A 24493-nucleotide genomic window follows, 5' to 3' on the forward strand; every position below is an offset into this window, starting at 1 on the left:
CCATACACCTGACTTATCATTTAAATGAGTACAGACGTACAGTCGCACAAGTGCTGCTTTTGTTTGCTGAAGGGCGGCTGGTGTCTGGTGAGGGGCTTCAGTGAGGAGAGCTAGGAGGTGTTGTTGGTTTCACTACGTGGCCACTTGTCACACCTTGTCATACTCTCACAAAACAGCCCCCCCCCCCCACACACACACATTTTACGTCTTTTCATATTCACTCAATGGCTCTGACGAAGCTTGAAAACTGAAACTGAATGTAAACATGGAGAAACAACCTCAAACAAAAACTTCTTCAGTGTTTTGCCTTTTTGTATAGCTCTATTTGACAGTATTTATAAAAGCCAACCAACCTGTTGTGAACTGTCCCTTCATCTTTTGGAAAACAGGATCCTGGGCTGTGGCTTGGGCCCGGCGGGCCAGTGACTCAGAGGCAGCGCTGGAGAACATGTTGGAAACATTGGAAACGTTCTCCAAGCCGACTCCAAAGGTGCTAACGAGCTTCTTGACAAAGTTGAGTGTGTGGGGTGTGATCTTGGCATCAGACACTGCACCACTCTTTTCAAAGGCCACTGAGTAACATTTTGCCAGGCCCTGCTGAAGCTGCCTTAAAACCTGTAGAGAGAAGAAGGAAGAAAAAAGAATAAAGAAATGCTGTAATGATATGGGAATTATTAGAGACATCCTGTCCTTCTTACAGACTTAGACATAAGTCATTTCCTCAGGAAAAAAAAGATGCAGCAATGTGACCAAATTGAGGGAAAGAAGGAAGGCAATGACTATGTTTCCCCTGCTTGCCCAGTGGAATGATGCATAGAGCCTGCAGCTGCTGCCCAGTGCCCCTGATCATCACAGGTAATCACACAGATACACACTCATAGCATCCCTCGCCCCATCCTACACGCTCACAGCACCCATCCATCACTTGTCTTCTCCCCTCTTACTGCATCACCGTCTGCCAGACTTCCCCTACAGAACAGAATAGCTGCTGTGTGTGGAAGCTGCTTAGCAAGGCTAAAACTATTTAAAAGTGCATCAAGTTCAGTTTGGACAGACGCACCTCATTATGTGATGCATACATGCTTAGCTTTAGAGTTTCACATGACCCTTATATACAGAAGATGTTCAAACTGTCATACATGAAAATTCTCAATGGCAGCTGTAATATTTTCTCGCCTTCTGATCTTCTGCTGCAGCAAAATCTGTTCTGCACCTTTTATTACTATTTTTCCCTCACCTCTTCATGCCAGTTCTCTCTGAACCACACCATCTGGTCTACGATGCCCTCCAGGGAGGAAAGCAGTGTGGGGTGTAGCTCCCGCTGCATGTGCATTATACGGCTGCAGCGCCACATCGGGGCAGTGGCCCTGATTGGCCCTGGGTCTGAGGCCCCTGAGTGAGGCTGGGCCCCAATTGAACTGGGCTGCTGCTGTCCAGATGAATCTGGGAGAAAAGAGTGGAAAAGAGGAGAAAGCAACGGAGAAATGATGGATTAGAAGAATGCAGAAAATCAAAAAAAGTGGGGAAAACACAAGATGAGGCCAATTCAACACTGTCCTGATAAATTATTAATAGATAAGGACTTGTTAAAAAACAAAAAAAAACAACAACAACAAACCAGACAAACAAACAAACAAAACCCACCTTTTATTGTTCAAAGTGTGCTAAATCAGGCAACACACTACAGGCACTGTTTACTTACCGCTTTTGTAGCGTTCCCTCTGCTCGATCTTGAGAGTCAGGTAAAGGGTGCGGATGGGGAAGTAGACAGCCTGGGGGTACACTCGTCCCACCTAGCAGATAAAAGAGGGTCACAGATTACATTTCAAAGACTCCCCCTAAGGACTGCAAAGGAGAGAGAGGGGTGTGGATAGAGGTAAAGAGGGAAGCGATAGAAAGAGAGACAGTGAGAGAGGGACAGAGAGATACTGTATGCCTATATGTGTCAGGGTGAGAGAGTGAAAGAGAGAGATCATACAGATACTGCCAAAGACCTGTACTCTTACAGAGGGGGTGTTTGAAGCTTTGAGTCAGTGGAGTTAGGGGAGTTAAAAACATGTCATGGCTGAGCTACAAAACTCAATGTGACTGATGATGAAACTGCCTTCAAGACTTCCAAGAAAAGTCACTGACACCACTAGAAGAGTTAATGGTCAAAGTTGGGACATAAGAGGCTATGAGTTTTAAACGCACAGCAAATTTACCTTTAAGTTACTGGGGTGCAAATCCTTTGATAAGTAATACACCAGGTGAATTTAATGGTCGTCTTTTATTTAAATTTCATGGAAACCCCACGTCAGACACATAAAAACCAAAATTTCCAGAAGCCTCGCAGTTTTGAACAAAGTGAAACAATTCCTTGATAAAGATGCACTTCGTACTCTGTACTGTACCCTGGTTCTTCCATATCTTACATATTGTGTGGAAGTGTGGGGAAACACATATAAAAATACAACTAATCCATTAGTCACAGTACAGAAACGAGCACTGCGTATTATTCACAAGGCTGGTTATCTAGATCATACTCACAAATTCTTTCTTCAGGCAAAGTTACTTAAATTCCAGGATCTGGTTAATTACAATACATCCATAATTTTGTATAAAGCTCTTACTAAACTTTTACTGGCAAATTTACAAACTAGATTTGAAATTCGAGAAAAGGTTTATAATGTGAGAGGCTTTGGAGAATTCAAATTACCCAGAACTCGAACAACCCGTAAAGGTTTTTGTGTGTCTGTATGTGGTGTGAAAATCTGGAACAGTCTGAGTTTACAATTGAAACAATGCAAAAATATTCATAGATTTAAATTTCTCTACAAACAGTTGGTCTGGTCACAGTATACTCAATGATGCTTTTAGTGTGCTCTGTAATGTCTGTTCTCTTACCATTGCTGGTATGGATTCCAAAAAAAAAAAAAAAAAAAAAGTGTGCGTATGTATGTACATATATGTACATGTGTGTGTAGATATATATGTATGTATATGTATGTGTGTTTGTTACTTGTAGTTATTACTGCCTGTTACCTGTGGTAATGCAATTTATAATTTATATATTCTGTATTCAGTTATGAAGGCTCTAATTGTTGTTTGCGAGCTGCCGCTTAGATGCTTGTATGTGCCCGGGGCTGTTGATGGGTCTGTATGCAATGATGGGCGTAGCTGCGGGAAGTTTGTTTTTTTTGTTGATGAGTGAGTATAGGGGTGGGATTTAATAAGTTTTCTTCATCCCACTCCTTTTTCAGGCAATTTTTGTTTTTTGTTTTGTGCATTTTATGTTCAATATAGGTATTTGTTGTGCCTGAAAATGAACAAATAAATGAAATGAAATGTATCTGTTCTAAGCCACTAAGTCATCCATTCTACCATCAAAGTATTGTGTTTTTAAAAAACAAACAATCAGTGAACTCAAACTATTGATATGTGGAATAAATTCTTCTTGATGTTATGGTTTTCTTATATTCTTCCATTTATAATGAAACTACATGATTGGCTGTTTAAAGTAGCTTTACATTATTCATAATTCAAAATAACCCATTATAATCTTCTACTGGGCCTTGGGGCAGTCCTGCAGTTCATCTTCTGTCCCAAACAAGCTGTTTTAGTCCCCTTGCCCCTCCCCCTTTAAGACAACTTTATTTTAAGTGGCTGCCCCCTGTAAACAGAAGCTTTTAACAGCAGGTCAGTGGGACTATAGTTTGGTCATCTAACATAACTGAGATGACCATATTCTAGGTGCTGGCATCATAATTTGACACTGCCCATCTTTAATATGAACATCCACCATGTTATCAGGATACATTGGAGAGAGAATACGCATGACAGATGACAAATTATTGGGGGGGGGGGGGGGGAGAGAGACAAGTCAGTGTTTGTGAAAGCTTACGATGTACCAATGTGACTGAGCTTCAGTTAGCTTTTAAAGTTGGTCACACTGATTTTCTTAAGAAGACATTTCCCTCATTTGGTGTTTTAATAATAGTGGTAGGGAATACTGTCTAAGAAGTTTAAAAAAAACAAACAAACAAACAAAAGAAAAAAAAAAAAACACACCAAAGGTGTTAAATAGGGTGTAAGAAAGCATTCAGTGACCCCTCATACCCTATGGATGGGTGACCGTACTCCCACCAGCATAGGAATATTTCATCTTAGGATAAAGGCGATCACTCAGAACAGCTCTGTATTGATTTACTTTGACAACAAGACCCAAACCATGCCAGCAAAACACAATAACAAAGCCACCAGGTGCCCTTACTGCAGGGGTAAAGAGTTCAGCCTTTCCTTCAGCCTGTAGTTTGCAAATACAGTTCGCATTAACTTGTGACAGAAGATTCAGGTGAGTCTTCAACTAAAGAATCTTATTTTGTCACAGTTGCCCTTTCTCAGGGAGGAGGTAACACATACATTGTCCACTCACTTGCAGTTAATGCACTGAACCTTTAACTGTACACAGGAATCATCTGACATCGCACAGACGTTTTACTAACAAGCTGGCAGGTTGGACACTTGCGCGGTCACATGCACCTCAGCTGGGTGATGTCTGGAAAAGTTCAGGACTGCGGTGTGAATGTGCAAACAGCATCTGAAAGCTCAGATGGTGATATGAAAAGTGTTTGTTTCGATTCACACTGTTTAAACCCTAAAAGTCTTGAACATGCAGTAAAACCTCTGACCAAACATCCATCCACACATTTTCCCGTGGCTACAGTCTGAATTCAAGTCACATTTCACCAAATAACACCAGAATGAATGACAACCCGTGCAAATTGCAATGTAAAGGAATCTCTCTTTGGATGAGCACCGTAAACTTGACACTGATATATGACACATACTCCCTGTCACAGCACAAAGTGAGCGCTTCAAGGCAGAACATGAGTTGTGACAAACCTCACTAAATTTTTTTACAGTATTAAAAACTGTATGCCAAAGTAAAACAAGCCTAGCCACAGTTTTGCTGAACATTTCAAATACAGCCAAATTGGAGAATTGTTTTAAAAGTGCAGTGTAGCTGCCTGCAGGGCAGAAAAGAATCAATCCAAAAATCCAACAAAACTAAGCTCAATGTGGCTAACGGTGGGCCGAGGATCAGTGGTTACAGAGAGAGGGCTACAGTAGTGAGACAGAAGACGACTAGAAGACTGAGGATAAATGGATTTTGGAACCACTACGCTTTCTTTAGCTTGACCCACATTCCTGTGACATCTAGCTGTCTTTAGAAAGATTCTCAGATTGTACAAATCATGATTACATAAAACTGAGTTCAAGTTGAAAACGGATTAGCCTGTGGCTATGTAACACACACTTGTACATCTTCCTTAGGTTACCAAAAGAACCGTTCCAGATCTCAGCTGGTCTGAAAATCTTCAAGAGACGTGGCTCCCAAAAGGAATATAACTCTACACTGGCCCGAAGGTGGGGAAGAGAGAGAGACAGGAATAACAAGGTAGTGAAAGGCTGTGGCCGCTTTGGGTGGAAGCCTAGACATCTCAGACGTCTCATAAAGTCATAAAGGCAAACAAATGATTATTTAATTAGGAAAAACTCTCCACTTCCTCAACTTAATGTGACCCTTGCTCTTAAACAAACACATACATGGGAACTACATACACTATACATATCTAGCAACATTAGTATTCCCACTAATATTTACTAATTTTATATGTTGTACAAAGAGTAAATATCCTGTTTTCACATTTTTCTTTTTCAGTGTCCCTAAAACAGAGAAAATGACTTGAAATGAAAAGTACAATATGGAGCTGACAAGTGAGATGTCAAGAGCAAGTGGAAGAGGGAGTGCTAAGTGTCAGCTAACAGCTGTATTAAAGATGAAAGAGGAAGGAAGGCAAAGAGGAAGAGGAGGAACCAGAGATCACCGCACTAATGGGAAGATAGGAAATGTCATAATTTGGCACGGCTGAGGTGAACTAAGGGGAAGAGGGAGCACGGCAGACACGGTGCAGGCAACGAGGGAGGGAGCATGTGTGGGAAGGGGTGCTGAGATTCTCTGCTAACTTCTGATTCATCTTCCCGCCTGCCCCCAGGCGCTCTTCTCCTCACCTTCATCAATATTTCAACATACGTTTTTTTAAACATCCCGCCGCCACAGAGAAACTCTAAATAATTCAGTCAGGCGAGAGGGATAAAGAATGCCATGCATTAAAATGTGGTTTGTTCTTTACACAAAAGAGGCAGAGAAGAAACGGGTGTCAACCTTTTACACTTCAGTCATAATAGCATGAAAAGGCGGACCAAAAGGAAGAAGTGAGTCTCTATGGAAGGAGAATTTGTATAGTCACAGACTGACATCCATTTTATATACGTACAGAAGCGATTCGGGTTAACTGAGACATTAAAGCTAAGCTTTTTATCAGTCATGTGTCATGGTCTAATATATTTTAAAAAGATTTCCAAAAACCAAAACAGGAAAATGAGGGTTTAAATAATTGGGATTTCCATCAGTTGTTCTAGAACTGAAGAAGCCTCTTGGATGAGAATCATCTTTAAAAATAAAAAAACAAAGAACCTCCACAGACACTAAAGCAAATGAAAATAATGGAGCAAGTTTCTACAGTTGGGCCTATATTTAACTGTATAATATGTATCACAATTGATACATGGGTTTCTGAGAACTCTATTTCATCAACATGATCAATACTTGCCATAATTTCAAAATGTTATGGACAAAACCGTTTTTTGTTTGTCTAAAATTAACATTGTTGTTAACAAGAAGTTGCCAAAAACACCCAATGTATCAAATGCGATAAAAATTTTGAATAAATATATAATAAAAAATATATTATACACAACATGATATAGCAAAAACATTTTTGTGGATTTTGTCATAAGGGTTAATAAACATCTCAGTTCCCCCAAAATCTGAATTTTCTGGCTATTTTTTGATGGGTTGGGTCTTACAGGGTTAACGGCTGACTTTCATAAATGCTATTTCTTAATGGGCTTAACAACCAGCCATCAGTGACATGTTTCCTTTTAATCTGCATACTAAAAAAGTAAGAAAGACTGCTAAAGTAAAGCAATCTTCATTTCTTCACACTCACATGGCGATTATGATGCTACTACACACGTGCCCAAAGGCTAGAGGGGGCCTGTCAATGTAGGCCAATTTAAATTCTAATAAAATGCTTGGATTTGGGTTTATATACATTTTGTATTATATTTTCCTTCTAACCTCTAAGTATGTTTTTTTTATTCAGCTATCCAATGTGTGACACTTTTTAACTTTATCAAAGTCACTTTAAAACCTCGCCTTTTCACTCTCGTCTTTTTATCCTCCTTCACAGTTTCCCTCACATCCTCCATACAACATTCCAGCTCTGTTGAGAGGATGGCTGTTTGTTATAGCAGACTACTCTTTGAAGATCACCCTCTTCAAATTGTGCAGAAATAATACTCCATTAAGCAAAGCAAATTAGTCCTTGGTTTAATTACTAGCTCTGTTCCTGCAGTGCGGATGCATTCAATATTAACTTCATAATCATTTCTTGAACAAATAATTTAAAAACCAATTCACCAGGGACTAGTGGAAGCCAATAAATTGTTGTAAAAGGGGACACTAAAAGAATCTGGATGCTTAATTTGGTAAATAGAAAGCAGGAGAGAGACTACTTTGGCGTGAATGCAGTTAATTTATCTTGATTAGAAAGACGTGCATAAGGACTGACGCTTACACACTAAGCCAGATGTGCTGCCCCAAATGCATACAGAGAGCCAAGCAATACTAAGATTGATGGTGCAGCAAACATCCAGACCCACTGAGAGCTGACCACAAAGATTTTTGACTGAAGCACAAATAGAGTTTTGCAAAAGCCTCACCTGACTTATTAGGTTAAGCAAAGGCTTTCCTTCTGATCCAACCAGGCAGGTCAGAAGCTGTGGTATCCATGCCAACCACTGGATGGGTGGGACTCCAATACAGTACTTGTCAACAGCATCGGCCAGAGTGTTCTTGTCGTCAAAGCTGAGGAGCCACAAGACCTACGGGTGGAAAAAAAAAAAGGTGTTAGAAGGTGGGATGAAAGTCAAAGATAGTTGGGGAGAAAGGACAGAGGCAGAGAGAGAAGAAATAACAAATGTGAAAAAGGTCACATAAAGGTCAATAATAACAGTCACAATTATTTACCTACTGCAAAACACCAAATCGCAAGGTGCAACATTGCTACCACTAACCAGGCGATTGCTGTGCAGAGCAATATACAAGTGCATCTTGGCAATCCTCAGTATGATCAAAGCTGAGCCATGTGGTGGTGATCTCTCCTCCCCTGGTAAGCTTGTGTGTGTGCATTATGATGAAGACATTATCCCCCCACCCCCCTTCCTGTTTCTGAGTACACAGATTGTGCATAATTACTGATAATGACTGGTCATCTCGCTTCATCCATCAGGAGTAAGCGCTGCCAACCCACTTTGGCAGTACAATACTTATGGGTGGGGTCATCAGAAAAAAACAAAACAAAACCCCCCATTTAATATGAAGGTGAAGCTGGCATTAAATTATTTAAACAGAAATCAATAGTAACAGCCGATCTACACACACACACCAAGGTGGCTCTGTGCTGTGGCAACTTTTCGAGAGGCTACACTGAATGAGTTAGTGTCCATTTAAGAAGGTAGGATGGTTGTTAGCAAGAGGTTCCATCTCTTTACCTCCTAGGCACTGCCTGCAGAGTTGCTGTATGGGGGAAATCGGTCAGACTGTTAGAGAAAGGTCAATTCATGTAGAGGGTCATGAGATGCCATTAGTCTGTTGACCCCAAGTGCCAGAGGATGGCCTTCACTCCACCATCGATCTACTGTGGGAACCCATCCCTGCAGCCTACCCTGCTGCTAGACTGTAATCGATCAAATTACTACTCTACTTTTAACCATGGCTAAGCCTGAGAGGTGGAAAAAAGAATGGCTTTCTTCTCATTGGCAGCAATAATGTATGGGGTAGATGAGGTCAGGAAACTAGAGAATGAAAAGTGACTCCCTGTTGTAAAAAAACAAAACATGGCTTTAGGCAGGAAGGTTGCTGGTTTCATTATCAAGCAAACAAAACATTGACAACTGAAATCAAGAGATAAACAAGCAACCACAGAAATGTTGCCATTATCAGCATTTTGCAAGGAGTTTTACCAACCAAGATGATCATACAAATCCCTCCCCAGCATCCCACTTCTCTTATCACCTTTGCGAGGTACTTGCGGGACTTGCTCTCATTTTGGTGACGGCAAGCATGGAGGTAACAGGTGATGGCAGAGACTCCCAAGTGGAGCTGACGATCTTTAACGAAAATGTTCTCTAGGTAGTCGCCCCACATGGCCCAGGCTTTCACCAGAACGTCATGCATCTGTACTGCTGCTGAAAAAGCCTTATTTGCCTCCTCTGACCTAGAACAAGAAAGAAGGGAAAGGAAAAGTGTTAGAGGGTGAAGGGTATATTACCGTTAATGAGTGTCAAGGGCAAGTGAGAAAAGGGAGGTAGCTGGGGGAAAGGAAATAAAATTGAGTGAAAGGTGAATCAGAAGGGAAAAAAGAAAAGGAAATAGGTAGAGATGCTGAAGAGAGCAGGTGTTTACTCTGAATTCAAAATCATTAAGCATTCAAATTTGGTTTATATTGAATTGAATTTCCCGGTGGCTCCTTAAGCAAAATAGGGCGCTAAGAGAGGTTTAAATGCAGATGCCAGCCAAATGGACAGAACCATCTGCTGTATTCACATGAGAAAGAATTGGTCTCTTCATTTAAAAAAAAAAAAAAAAGATAGTTTGGTGGAGTTGTTTGTCATTTGACTTGGTCAGTTTATTGGATATGGTTTTGTTAATTGTTATTTTTCAGTATAGTTCTGTTAAGGTGACCTCTTTTGCTTATGGGGCCACTTATTTCTTAAAATAGCTTATTTTCTTGATGACGGACTCTTGATATCATCTTTGGGGCTTTTTTTGTGTGGGTATAATAAAATCCACATTTTATCTGTGTCTGCACTTATATTAACTATTTGTTCTCATGGTATTATGTAATATATCTTAAACCTAACTGTACAGATATAACTTCATATCTATCCATCCATCACTCCATCTTAATAAATTCTTGACAACTTCTATTGTGGTATTGCGGTCTAGCAATCACACACTTAAGATTCAATACACAAACTATTAAATAGCAGGCTATGAAACAGACAAGTAGACTCTGGCAACCGACCCGAGTTTTGACTGCAACATTTATGCTGACAGGGAAATATATTCTGAATCATCAGCTATTTTCACCATGCCAAGAAGCTTCTAACCGTTGGCACGCAGTCTGAATAATTTTTACACACCTTTCAGTCTCTGATTAATAAATAAGATGCAAGCGGCACCCCGAGACGCACTACCCTGCAGTCAAAACAAGGAGACAGGCCTGTCAATGAAAAAGTCTTACTGAGCTGAAGTTGGTGAATGGACCTCCATTTCAGGAGTGCTTCCAAAACAGCTCTGCCACTTACTTGCAGTGAAATGTCTCCCAAGCCAATCAATTAAAATGTGTTATTATAAAAGGCATTTGGCATGTGATTAAAAAACGGGAGCTTGATTGCTATGGGAGTCAGAGCCGAAGCCCCTCCAGTAATACTTAATGGGGTTTCCTCAGTCGCTTTGTGAGTGTTAAAGTACATTAACGCTTTCTGCTAGCCGGCTCAACAGGAGCACAGTCACCCAACAGACTGTCAAATATTTGACACCCGTTTAATTGACTGATCCCAAAATCCTTAGCACATGTGGTTGCACATGCACACGCACACACATAAGAATCTCTGAACCCCTCACCCCCACTCAGCTGTTAATTCTCCCCTGGTGCAGGGGAAACTTAATGATTGCAATAAACCCTGCTGAGGTGGAGGCAAGTTTTGCTGATCCCAGAGATTCCTGTAAATTGCCTAGAGTTAATTATTGAGCTGCATATACATTTAATAAGCCTTCCTCAATTTGTCTTTCACCCCTCAGGACGCCATGTCATGACAAAAGGACAGGCAAAAAAAAAAGAAAGAAAGAAAGAAAAAAAAAAGCTGGTGCTGAAGAGGAAGGAATGTTAAGGAGTCTGGCTGTGGGTGTGCAAGGCCCAGCTATACATGGAGAGAGCAGTTGTACACTCCACAGGCAAACCCTGCAGCGAGAAACAAATTACTGACACCTGATGGCAAAGATCTCATCTAAGCCATGTCACATGGGTTACCTGCTAACAGAGCTTTAGAGGTGGATTACTCTGAGGCAAGAATTGCCAAGTAAACATAACTGCTATGTACTGGCAGGATGAAACACCCACACAGTGTCAAGGGACCACTGACACAGTTTCAAGGCAATGTGATGATGAATAAAGGGAAGGCAGCGCCAGAAATATAAACTTGGATGTTGACAAAAAAAAAAAAAGCAAAAAAAAAAAAAGCACAATGCATGAAAGGCCATCAAAGACTAAACATCTGGTTAACGTACTTGTTGATTTGAGCCAAGAACATCCCCTTTAGAGCGTAGAACTCGGCCGTCATCTCCTTGGTGAAGTACTTCAGGTTGGTTGACTCTATCACTTCTAAACCCTGACAGACAGACGCCAGAACAACAAAAGTTAAACTTAAAACAAAACTGCAGCAGGTAAATTTTCATCTACGTTAGGCAGAAGATTTCTCAAGAAGTGCCGCAACGTTGTGTTTTAGACAGAGCCATAATCACAGGTGAAGAACAAACAAACTGCTCACTGTTCATTAAGAAGTAAGAGTAGAGGTGTTAAGGGAACTAAACTTCCATTACGGTGAGCCTCTGATTAGGTGTCCCCTATGTACTGCTGTGACAAACGATGTGTAGCAGGAGAAATAGACAGAGAGAACCACAGATGAGATAGAAGGGAGAGAGGGAGAGAAGAGTGTCTACTGGCACTTTTAATGACTTGTGGTGTGTTGAACTACTTCTATTAATCAGAGCACTCCATGGGCTTAAGAGCAAGCTCCTGAGTTACACACTCTCTTATAAGTCTCACTGCTATAACTTGTCACCTAGAGCCTGTGGAGCAGGGAAATTATTTTACTGCAAACACTTATTGCTCTTTCTATAGCTCCCACTCAAAGTACCTCTAACTATGCCTCGAGCTACTGCTGGCAGATATCAGCCCAAATACTTAAATTACTAACGCGTCAAATGCTTCCATGAAAGGTGAAAATGATATATGCAGAAGGTAGCAGTCGCTTCAATTTGATATAGAAGCAGAAAGCAGAACACATGGAGCTTTGTATCTCACCTGCATGCACTCATTCTTGCCCATGACACCTGCCAACTGCAGATAACACTTGACCTGCTGCCTGATCTTCTGGAAACAGTCAACAATGGGCACTGTGGGGATGGTATGGATACGACTCAGAATGTCCAGAGCCACATTCACCAAACCCTGGGGGAAAAAAGTGCGATAGGTTACAATTATTTTTCTTTAAAAGATGGATGCTAAACGTGACATTGATCTTTACAGATTGCATTTATTCATTTTAATAGAAGTCAGTTTGTCGGCTTGAACCAGTACCTGTTTGCGAGCTATCTTGCCGTACTGAATGATAGCAGAAGCTGAGGCATGAACTCCCAACATGGCGTTGTTGTTGTTGGGATCGTGTTGTGTGTTTGTCTCATATGCTGTCACAATGGCTGTGGACAGACAAAAAGACAAAGAAGCATTTTTTTCCCCTGCACAATTGATAAAGTTGATAAAGAAACCTAAAAGAGGGGAGCTTAGGGCAGTCTGAAGGGTGGGGAACTTCAAGCACTCTAAAGGCTCTGCTGTCATAACGCAGGGGAGGGCACTGGGGACACTAAACGTATTGAACAGTAAATGAACCATGGCGATGAATTTCATCAAGAAAATTCCATTTCACTTCAAGTTTGAAGGCTGTCATGTATAAATGAAGTGGATTTTATTGGCATGGTGCTGCAGAACCACCGCTATCATTATTTCAGTGCCTCTCAGTAAGAGTTGAAGCTCAAGTTGCTTGAGACATCACATTTTGCAGTGGCTGCCTTTCTGAATGGTTTCAAAGTCACTGCGGGAGAGAGCTGAGCACTGAGCAAGGTAAACATGTGTGTCTGAGTGTGTGTGTGTTGTGTCCTGCAGTGAAAGAGAGAGTGCTTTAGTGGGCTGACATTTGGCAAGGTACTGAGACCCTGAGGGGGTTCTGCACGTCATGGCCTTTTAAAGAAGAGCCCTTCATGGAAGTAGTGGACACCAAAGCAGCAATGTGAAAGTTTGTCTGCATGAGTGTGGCATCCTGTAACACGTGTACAATGGCTAAATTTATGTTTCAGTATATCATGGTCTTGCATTTAGATGCAGTTGTGTTAGAGCACGTGTCATACCTTGGTAGTGATGTTGGCGCCACATGAATATGCTGCTCCAGTGCGACAGGTCGTCCGAAACAATAGGCAGTCGGTTCCTCCATGTTTTCACCACAGTCTTCATGTCGTGGAGGCTGGTGTTGCGGCCGAGGTTAGCCGTCTGAAGCCCTGCATTAATTTGGGCCGCTTCTTGCAGCTCAATGATCTGCTGTGCAGCCTGGAGAGAAATGATAACTAAACCTTTTTTGTATTTACGATTCAATATTCATGATAAACTTAAACATGCCTGCCTGATTCTTTGACTATTCCTGCTGAAAGTTTTATAACTAAGAAGCTTTCAATAAGAATTTCTTTTACTATCTTATGATAAAATAAATGCTGACTGCATGAGAAAGTAAAGTTAAAAGTAGTTGAAAAGCAATTCTTATTTATTTAGCAAGGACAATGACATCAGGGTAAGTAACCCTCGCCATATTCTGATACCATAGGGAGGTAGGGTTACCGCAGAGGGTTCAAATAGAATGAGAAGAGGTTTGAGTGAGGGAGGACTGATGGAGCTGTACATTACCACTTTAAATTGAACATGTAGAATTTTATTTGAGCATTTGAAGTAGCAGAAATATATCAAATGGTTGTCTTGCTTACAATAACTTTTTCTTTGATGTCGAGTCAAAATTTTGTGTTGCCAGGTCTGCTCCTACAGTCAGCGTTAGAGATTTGGTCCAGAACGTACACCAGCTGATCTTAATCTTGTTAATATTTTGTCTACACACCTAAACAAATGTAAACATCCATCCAGACTTCCTTGCTTAGTTTGCTCTGCGAGATATACACATTGTCCATCTGTCATAAATAACCATCTTGTCAAGAGAATGTTTCGGGGGAGTTTTTCTCGTCTTTTCCTATTTTTTTAAATTTCACTTATTAGCTGTTATAAATGTGATGCTGATGGATCATTAAGTCGGTAATATCAACCCACCGATAAATTGACATTTAGAATTTCGTTAACAGAAAGACACGAGTAGAAGCCATAGCTCGAACAAGAAGGGTGATGGCAAGAAAGATGGCGTGACTGCTGTGTTAACGGAAAGGAGACGCTAATGTAAAAGCATGGAGATTAAAAAGGATGATTTAAAATGCAGCAGGATGAAGGACTGTTAGTCTATTGAGAGATAAGGTAAAAAAAACAAACAAAACAACATCACTTAATCTAACCACATCCAAGTCATTTTCTTGAAACTCATAGTCAAGTACGAGGTCTACAGGTTTGGGGAAAAAAAAAACAGCAATGCCTGCTCAAAACAGTGACACTCTTTATGTAGCAAATATCATCACATTATGAACTTTTACACTATTTATTTGTACATAATGCTTTCAGGCCAATATGCCTCAATTGTTATTGGTCAAAGAAACCTTGTGATACTGCAGATTGTTAAAATGTCACAGGAACAAGAACAAAACACATTGAGTACAATGCAGCAGTAGTTTTTTTTCATGGCAACAAAATTATTTTGCAGGCAAAATCATTATGCCTTCCTACATTATTCAATAGCTAATCTGCTTGGATGTGGCCAGAAAAAAAAGGGAAGAAAAAAAAAAAAAAAAGACACGGAGATGGGGAAAATGTGAAAATGATAAGCGAGGGCTTCTATCTCATTCTGTGAAAAGAGGCCTCATTGATTGGCCCAAAGCAGCATTGTGAACATATAATCAATCATTCTATTATAACTACTCATCAATCAATATTAATGCCAGCCCTCGTAATCAATAGTGTGGATGATAATCCATTGATCGTCAGCCACTGCTGAGAGCTGGGATTTGATGATAACTTGATTCAAATAGTAGTTGAACCTCACTGTATTTGCAGAGTCTGGGCTTCTTGGTCTGTAAGGCTCATGGAGTCGTGAATTTGAGATATAGAGTTTGGAATGGAGATTTACAACAGGCCGCTTGGCTGGGCAGAGGAATAAATAGCTTGTTTTCCCTCGGCTAGGCTAAATAATTGGACTCCACATATCCGAGCACATGCACGAGCATGAACACAAATACACACACACACACTAACGAGGAACATAGTTGCACAATTCAAATACCCATTTTGAAAAGATAAATGTAGTAAATCAGAGCAAGCTGAAGACTTAACCCCCCATTCCGGAATGAAATCTCCCAAAACAAAATAAATTAGGCCGTACAATATTTTTCACAATTATCTGTTAATATCAGCTGATGGCCCATTTCTAACCTTCATTCAGACTATCCCATTCATCATGTAAATGTAATTCTGCTGCAGGTATTTAATCAAATAGTATCTGATGGCAGGGAAGTAATTACAGCCGTTCTAAACTAACTCTTTATTCTTCACTCTTTCTCCCCGTGTTCCTCCATTCTGTTCACTCTCCACCTTTTTCAATTTTCAGTCCCTCAGTCTGCCGCCTTTTTTTCCACTCTCCTTTTTCATCTTTGCCTTGTCTATTGTAATCTCTTGTGGTGGAATCAGAGAGGCTTAAAGGGTTTTTGATTTTTTTTTTTTAATCATCTGTCTCAATTTTACAAGAATGGAGTGAGAAGGTGGGGAGGGGGCTTATCAGCATTTCTCAACAGCACAATGTCTTAGGGTCTAAATCCAAACTCTTTATGTGTTGGGTATACTGACCTGAAGCAATGGCGTGTGCACATGGGAAACAATGTGAGGCAATCTCCTCCACTCACGAATGGCCAGGCTGGAGGCCATCTCCACCAGCCGTTCTATGAAGTTGAGCTGCTGCTCCTCTGGGTTGCAGATTGCCAGGTAGCCACGGTGCATGTTCACCTTCCAAGCCATCTCCTTAGGGCAGCTTAGCTCCACCTGGAAATTCATACAGTAAGAAAATGAAATATTTAAACAAAAATTAATGGTAGCAACTTAGTAGAACAATCACAATTTTGATTCAAATTAGCATACTTTTGCTCAATAACAGTTAAAAGATGAGATCAGTCTCGTACAGCAATGGACTTTTACTATCATATACCTGCCACGATAATTTACAAGAACAGTGCGGTTGTTGAAAATCTATACGTTTCCTTTGTTCATCAGCATAAATGTGTGTTTTGAATCCATCTTATCGTCATTCTATAATCTACTATCTCTGGAAAATGACAATGAGAAACATCTTTCTCTTGCATTTTTTTATGTTGAAAATAAATCTACTTTTCTTTCCAAAAAAAAAAAATAAAAAAAAATAGAGGGAGAAACACAGGATAAAAAAAATCTTGTGAAAAGTGAGTATCAATTTCATTTTAATGTCATTTTCTTACAACGGGTAAAACACAGGCTATGTGAATAACAAGTGCACAACGTTATGCTTCAAATATAAATATACATATGCAATATAAATAGCTTGAAAGAATTAAGAATTTCACACATGAACTTTTGACAATTTTGTGCGTTAGGTTGGGAGGTTTAAGCAAACATCTACATTCTCACATGTACTGCTTTTAGGTAAATTCCAGAGGAGTTCATACTGAATTGCCTGTTTGTTTTCCTGTGTGTATTTGTCACCATAATGTCAAGTAGAACAGCGCACACTCTTCACAGTGCTGTAGCAGTTTTAATTACATGAAAACATCTGAGGGGAAAGGGCCTGTGACATTTTCCTTGTGCAATTTAGTACTTAGACAAATATACAACAATATTGGTTGCGATTTATTTTGTGAATGGGTTCGGCGGAACTTTTGTACTAATGACTAATAAATTTGACACTCCTGACACAGAGGCGAAGAAGCAGAAAGGGCCTTGCTATTGATTAATAAGCTCACCGCATTAGCATCAAACAAATAACACCCGCAGGGAGGCTCCTACGTCACACCTGTGGCCTGCTGTTGTGCGTTTATAAGTGAGCAAGAGACACAGAATGACAGAAGGCCAAAAGGATATAGAGTGAAAAGAGCAAGAGAGTGAGGAGGTATAGGTGTGTGCATTTGCGAAAGCTCTTCCGATGCTGGAGAAAATTACAGTGATCGGTCAAAGCGCACTTATCGGTGGTGACGCTTGATGAATATCCTGGAGACAGGGCCGCCCTTATCAAGAGCCAGCTTTAATTGAAAGCAGGGACATTTGGACTTCGCCTCTGAGCTGGTGAGGAGTGGGCATGCAGGAAACTGAAAGCCTTGCTCCTCTCCTCCACCATAAAACAAATCACCCTGCAGCAGATGCTGGGGTAATTATTCACACACACACAGCTGTCGTAAATATTAGCTGTTGCAGCCAGAGCTATGGAGCGAGGGATGAAGAGATGGGGGTGAAAGTAAAAGTAGGGTGGGCAGTAATAGTAGAAAGAAGACCAAGTAAAGAAGAGAGGTTGGGGAGGCATGAGACAAAAGAAAGAGGAATGAGTAAACAGAGGAGGCAAAAGAATGAAACAAGAAGGAGGGGATATAGTGAAGCTGGTGTTGGCATCCAGACAATTTAATTAGATGTCACCTTCGGACAGAGCTGCTCAATGGATTGGTTCCAAGTCTCCTTGAAAGAGCAAAGTAGGAGTATTTGTTATATGTCAAGTACTATCACACACCCGCCACCCATCTATACTTTGTTTTAGGAAAACATGAGGCCAATAAATTCATGGACTAAACAGCTTAACTGCATTTCCACAGCTTTATGGCCGCCACTCTTATTCTTCCAGGGTGTGTGAGGTTACAGAGAGGTCAGACAGCACCAATATCAAGTTTCTCTACCTCACACTAACATGAGGCCTGGGTTTAATATCCAGGACTGCACTAGTAACAGGAGTAAAAGAAAAAAAGAAAAAAAAGAAAAGTTTAGTGGAGTCTGTCTGGTTCATTGGGTTCATGCCTACAGGCTCCACTGTGTCTGTGACTTTGTTAGTGACAACTTGCAGTTACTGTTTCTATTTCCTGTGAAACTGTTATTGGTACCTTTTGAGGACAGTGAGAGAAGAAATCTACGTGAATGTGTGTAGAAAGAATTACACACACATATATATAAATACTTTTATATTGGAACTGTGCACCCCTCACCTGCACCAGAGCCTCCTTCATAGCAGCCCAGTTGGAAACCCTCCAAGCACACTCGAGCACCAGATAAGGGTTTGAATGGCCTTTAGACTGGCCGTATTCAGTCAGCGGTTCCCACTGGTTCAGTTCCTTAGAACAGCTAAAGACAAAGGAGATGAGAAGTTTAGCAAAGATTACATTTTCTATACTTGACGATAACATTTCTTCAGGTTTTTTTATTTGCTCAATCTACATTGCTATGCCATTTTTAAGGCCATGTTTTTAGCATCAACAGGCTGCTTTGCAACTCACATCCTCGACAGCTCCGCTTTTTCTTCCTGTCTCTCACTTAATCAACATGTCTGCTTTGTTTTCTACAAGTCTTTTTAAAAGTCACAATGTATCATTTAAAACCCTAAACATACTTTCCAAGCGTTACACATTTCTGTGTCCTTTTCATTTTAGGAATGATCTTCATTGTAAAATGCAGCAAACACCAAGTAAATTCACAGCACATTTTTTAAAAAGCACACATAAAAACACAAGAGACAGCTGGATTTGCAGGGAAGCATGAGGGTCATTTCTTGTCATGACTCTATCTTGTATGGACTTAAGAAACATAAATCTTACCGTATCCAGTGGTCCTCCCACAGCTGGTACTCTGGGAATACTGCCGGGGAAACATTGCTCCTCTCGTGCTCTTTTCTAGCCTTCTCCATTGCCTTCTCGTAGCTTTCCTGAGCCTGAATATATATGTTTTGGGTTAACAAAATAGACATTACAGCATAACAGCACCACAAATTACTACCTCAGTGAGTCTACTTTAAGCTTCCTCTCACCTGTTCAAAGAAGCCATGCTGCTCATAGGCAATGGCTGTTGCCGTCTCAGGAAACTTGCACCTCTTTTGCCACAGGCCTGCCCACATGTCCTCCTCTTGGAGTAGAGAGTAGAGCTCTGCCAGAGAGTCCAAAATCTCCTATACGGAAGAAGAACATAATATGGATAGAAGCAGAACAAATTGGATCATCTGCAGTGATCAAACTGTAAATTTAATGAGAGCAGATTTGCTAATGAGTCTAGTTCAGACAGGATAAGAGGGAGATTTTCCAGCTTCAAAGACGAGGCTGCAGTGACGTGACAAATATATGTTTAAACCCTCCACTGTGGAAAAGAACCACTAATGAAAGGAACAGCAGCAATAAGCATGAAAGAGCCAAGTTCATTTTATTTTGTTTAACGCCTGACTCATATCAGTCCACCGACTATGAGAGAGATATCTGCATATCTGTGACCCTACATAATTATAGACCATAATGCAAAAAAGATGCTTGGGTTAGAAATATACTTTATAGCACAATTTATCCAGCAGAGCAGATATCTTGAGCACATGTAGTAGAGCCTGCAAAGCTGAGAAAATGGCAATGACTTCAGGGTTGCGTTGATCGTGTTTCGCAATATCGGAGTTTATTTACTCAATAGAATTCCTGATTTTATTGGACTTTTCTTTGTCTTACAGAGTCCTGATTGTTTAAAAAGCCTTAAAAAGTCAACACACAATCTAAATGAAAACCCATTACCTGCTGAGGTGGCGTGATGCTCTCCTGTTCATAGAACTCTGTGCTCTGCTTGGGTTTACTGTGCAAACTAAGACCTTTTTCAAAGGCCTGCTGCTCCAGCATGAGAGTGGAACGTAGCCAGAGGTTGTGAGTCTTGCCCAAGTACTTCAGGACACAGGGACGGATGGGGATAGGAGGTACACACTGGGACATGGCTTCCACAAAGCAGTTTAGGGCACTCGGCTGGCAGTCCCTCTGGGCCTGGTGGCTGCCACTACAAAGGAAAGGACTCATCTCTCCGGACAAAGCCTGGAGAGGAGAAAAGGCGAGATCATCAACTACCCAGTATTACTTTAGCAGCAGTGCTCTGATACAACATATTGACGAAAGCATTGAATTGCATGTACGGGATGCAACATGATACCATTTTCCAGTAAGAGAGTGCTGTTCAGAAACAGGAAAAAAGAGGTAGAGGATAACACATAAGAGGAATGGCAAGGGACAAATGACACAACTGTATGCTGCTTTTCTGTATCACACCACATCATGATCAACAAGTTAGTCAAGACCAATCAGTGAACCATGTTGCACTTTTACATACATTATCTACGGTATTTTCTGCAATACTGCAAAAACATGGTTACTGCATTAGTAATTAAACCACTTTGTCCAGCTCTTTTTATAAGCTGTCCTTTTTTAAAGTAATGCAACTTTGAAGGAGGTATATATTTATTCAATACAATGTGAAAATCTGTGAAAATGCATGATATGCTAGCTTGAGTTGCATGCTACCACTCTTTGCAATCAGAGACTCACACATTTGGACAGAATAGACCTTGAGTATGATCATGGGGTTAGTGCTCTGAAAATCATGACTGACACACTCTGATGTATTGGTAATGAATGCAATTTTCGCTGCCCGATGACAGCATGGAGTAATTTATGCCTTAATGGTCACTTTAATTAGACTGGTGGTGAACGCCAACGTGTCATCAAAATCCTTCCGATGGAAAATATACTTTTCTGTCATTCCCTTGTAAGAGTCAACCCAGGGATAGAAAGCCTCAATTGCAGTAATCTTTCCATTTTTACCATAAGTTGGCATAATCGCTACATAAAATGCAGAGACAGGCATCAAAATAAATAACTTAAGTATTTGTGGCTTGAGGTCTGGCATAGGAATAAATTATTCAGAATCTGACCAGTGACTGCATCTCGTTTAAAAGTTGAATCACTTTTAATTATTTTGAGACAGAAATAAGACTCTGCCTGTTTGCACAAGTTATTGAAACAGTACAGAAAGGCATGTGTTTGTATATGATGACCACAAAAAGAAAATGTACACGTTAACTAGAAATAACATCTGTTGGTTTTAAGTCTCTACCTGCTAATCGAGCTGCAGTTTACATCTACTGACATTTAATAATAATGTGAACCCTTTAAAGGAATTTCATAGCGGACACAACAAGCCTAAGGGAGCATTTAAATAATATTTCTTTATGTCTTTGGATGTACATATTGCTATTGTTGAAGCTAAAAAGAAATCATCATGTAAATCACAATGCAGCATGCATGTCTTTCTCTTGACTATTCACAGGATATTGGATGGTTTGGTCATGCACGTCACACACTGTTTTTGTCCATTCTTGCTCTGGGAGCCAAAAAAAAAAAAAAAAAGAAGAAGAAGAAAGATGCTAATAAATTATACTTACATGCTGCTGTCTGTCAGACAGGATCTTCCAGAGGCGAGGGAAAAGCTGGACCCAGGTCCTTTCAGCCAGCGGTGTGGAGATGTGACAGAGCTGAACCAAGGCGTTTAAAAGTGCCCCCGTCTAACACAGAAAAGAGACAAATGAAAGCTTCTGGCTGCTGATTCTGCAAGGCACTGACTCTTAATTCATGCTTTTAGGGCTCAAGAATATTGCTGACATTTTCATCCTTCTTGGGGGTTAATGAATAATGCCACTGGAACATGAAAATGTTTTGAAACTATAATTAATTTAATACATAAAACATTGTTTTTGAACTGCAAGTAGTCAACCTTGGATGATCTCTGTAATTTTGCCTACACTCTATCAAAGTTCAATTCATTTCATCAGCCGGTCAAAACTGAAGGCGTGCCTTACCTTGACTTCCCGTAATGAATCAAGAAACTTGTCATGGCGGTTGGTGAGCATGTGCAGTTGGTTGCCTGTGTCTCTCTCTGCTTGCTCCTTAGTCTTGGGAATGGCTGTCTGGTCACCTGGTGCTAATTCTATGTCAATTTCTACATCCTACCAGGGGGTAAATGAGGAGAGGAAAAACATGTATTGTTGTTCAAGCTTTGACATTTAGTCTTCGTGTTGGGCTGTTTTTGAAAGACCATTTTATCAACAGCTTCTTGATAATGGACGAATGACGACAACAGAGACAATTTTTAAGACGAGCAAAGAGGCACAGCATTACTCTTTTCTTAGACCCACAGTATGTAAAAACTCCTAATGGGATAATGTGGCAATTTATGTGAGACACGTTGCGAGGCGTTGTGCGCCTGTCTGTGTATCTCACCTCCTCCTTGGTCTCGGTGTTTTCCCTTTCGCGAGGCTCCTGCTTGACGTGCGTTGCCATGGCAAAGGCGGCGCGGTCGTGGCTGTCAGCCAGGTTGATGACGTTTGTGATAGATGGCAGCATGGATCCCTGGCAGCTGGTGCCAATGATGGTGTTTCTTTCGCAAACTGCCAGTAACAACTATCAAATACACAAACAGGTGCAAAATACATAAAAGAAGATTGGTGACGGTTGGTGGCAGATAACCAGCACGTAGATGCCCGCAGGATAAAAACCTTACGAAGCCTGCAGAAAGACCCGAGACCCACTGCTTACCTCTATGCACTGTTTGATCCAGAAATGGCTGCCCATGGCCTCCCAGTTCTGAGAGCAGCAGATGTACAGTAGCCTCTCATAGACGCGCCGCTTCATAGAGGCATCAAACACCTCAAAAAACTTGGCTCTGATCATTGGCTGACTGCAGCGAAGCCCTGAAAGGAAGGCTGGTTCCAACTTTGATGTGATGTCGCTTCCTGAAAGGCTCTCATCCCTAAAGGGGCAAAAGTTTTGTGAGAAAGAATCTGAGATGCCCGTTACCAAAAATGTTCTTAAAAAATGGGATGTGTGGGCGTGGGGCGATTAGCGCCCGAGTTAGAAAATGTCACCATTAACTTGTAATACAGAGAACTGCACACACAGATAAAACTTGGTGCCCCGTGCACCTGAGAGCTGTTGGCAAAACATGTATATGCCACTGAAACAATGCAGGAATTTGCAACTTGGAAAATACTCTTGTTTTTACAACTTTTTGAACTATTTCTTACATTTGGTGTGGTTAAAACTGAATATTGGGCAAAAGTCTGCATCTTTGACAATAAGACTGATGTAACATTACCTACCTAACTATTGAAACAACAAATGCAATCGTTTCCACGTCATTCTACAGCACTGAATGTGCTCCGAAGCGATGATTCATAAAACAGAAGCAGTGAGAGAGTAGGTGGGATGAAAAGAATAACACGGTGCCACAGCTGCATGTTGCTCGTATTTACACCGTCCTCCTAATCACACTTTGCGCTGGCACAGCTGCTTTATCCTTCCATTATCATTACTTGCTGTCCATCATGGCTTTACTGCTCATTTTAAATCTTTTGGCATCAGGATGCGGATACACTGGGCTGATTAAATGTGTATGTGTAGAAGATGGAAAGGTGAGGAGGGCCACAGTTTGATGAATAGCCGGCAGAGGTGGTCTCTCGCCTTTGACCACCACCTGCTGGGTGTCCTGTCATCAGCTAGCTGAATACTGATAGTACTGTAACCCTATTATCAATCTTCATCAGTCAATCTTTTCGTGGCCATCTTAAATTTTCCAGCTTTTAATTGTTTTTTTGTTGTTTTTTTACAGCTACAATGATTCTAAATTAGTTCATCCAGTTCCTGAGTTTAACAATCTTATTATAATTATTACCATCGTTAATAATTAACTTTTCGTCATAAAAAAGGAAAGGTACACTTCTGGTACTTCAAGCTCTTCCTCTTCATCTTTATTTTCCTTTTTCCCCCTGACCCAACCTTCTGTGTCTTTTCCCCGCCTCAACCGCCCCCGACCTTCACTTCTCACGTTAAGATGGATGCAAGGGCGGTGTGGCGTCAGTGGCGTGGCCATTTAGCCATGTGATGAATGACAGTAATTACCTGTAGACGTAATTAACGAGGTCCAGGAACTGGGCGTTTAACTCAAGTTCATCAGGGAAACGCTTCTCTATGTAGGTCATCATCTTCACCAGCAAGATGGATTTCTCACGCAGGTTTGGCATCTGAAAGGGAAAGAAGAATCGGGTAGAAAGTAGGATAAAGAAAAAAAAAAAATTATGAACAATAGACAAATAGAAAGGTGTGAGAAAAGAAAAATAATCTATTCTCTATTCAGTTGTTTTTCGCAGCTGCACCTGTCTAGCTCAGCTGTGTACCGCTTGCTCTTCTTCAGCTTAAAAGAATATGAAGACCAGAGAGTCCTCTGTAGGTATTATGCTAATGCTAACCTTACTAGATTTAGAAAATGTGCTTCGCTTGTTGTTT

At 40.8% G+C, this 24493-nt stretch overlaps 1 protein-coding gene across 1 annotated transcript in view; it reads right to left on the minus strand.

The window, feature by feature from the left end:
• trrap (transformation/transcription domain-associated protein) overlaps nucleotides 1–24493 on the minus strand; it is an 84115-nt gene that overhangs the window by 13959 nt on the left and 45663 nt on the right. The window contains exons 49-67 of the mRNA XM_085465773.1: nucleotides 24110–24231; nucleotides 22748–22961; nucleotides 22433–22612; nucleotides 22012–22158; nucleotides 21598–21717; nucleotides 19907–20194; nucleotides 19168–19305; nucleotides 18959–19071; nucleotides 18353–18488; nucleotides 15990–16181; nucleotides 13358–13553; nucleotides 12534–12652; nucleotides 12258–12404; nucleotides 11462–11562; nucleotides 9185–9386; nucleotides 7831–7992; nucleotides 1703–1793; nucleotides 1238–1443; nucleotides 354–615 (exon numbers count right to left, since the gene is read on the minus strand). Of these exons, the coding sequence (XP_085321899.1) occupies nucleotides 354–615; nucleotides 1238–1443; nucleotides 1703–1793; nucleotides 7831–7992; nucleotides 9185–9386; nucleotides 11462–11562; nucleotides 12258–12404; nucleotides 12534–12652; nucleotides 13358–13553; nucleotides 15990–16181; nucleotides 18353–18488; nucleotides 18959–19071; nucleotides 19168–19305; nucleotides 19907–20194; nucleotides 21598–21717; nucleotides 22012–22158; nucleotides 22433–22612; nucleotides 22748–22961; nucleotides 24110–24231 (3136 nt within the window). The remainder of the gene's footprint in view (nucleotides 1–353; nucleotides 616–1237; nucleotides 1444–1702; nucleotides 1794–7830; nucleotides 7993–9184; nucleotides 9387–11461; nucleotides 11563–12257; nucleotides 12405–12533; nucleotides 12653–13357; nucleotides 13554–15989; nucleotides 16182–18352; nucleotides 18489–18958; nucleotides 19072–19167; nucleotides 19306–19906; nucleotides 20195–21597; nucleotides 21718–22011; nucleotides 22159–22432; nucleotides 22613–22747; nucleotides 22962–24109; nucleotides 24232–24493) is intronic.

The sequence above is a fragment of the Copadichromis virginalis genome, linkage group LG8 (assembly GCF_057382275.1).
Source record: "Copadichromis virginalis isolate Kocher_CV1m ecotype Utaka linkage group LG8, C_Virginalis_male_GT1.1, whole genome shotgun sequence".
Taxonomy (NCBI): Eukaryota; Metazoa; Chordata; class Actinopteri; order Cichliformes; family Cichlidae; genus Copadichromis; species Copadichromis virginalis.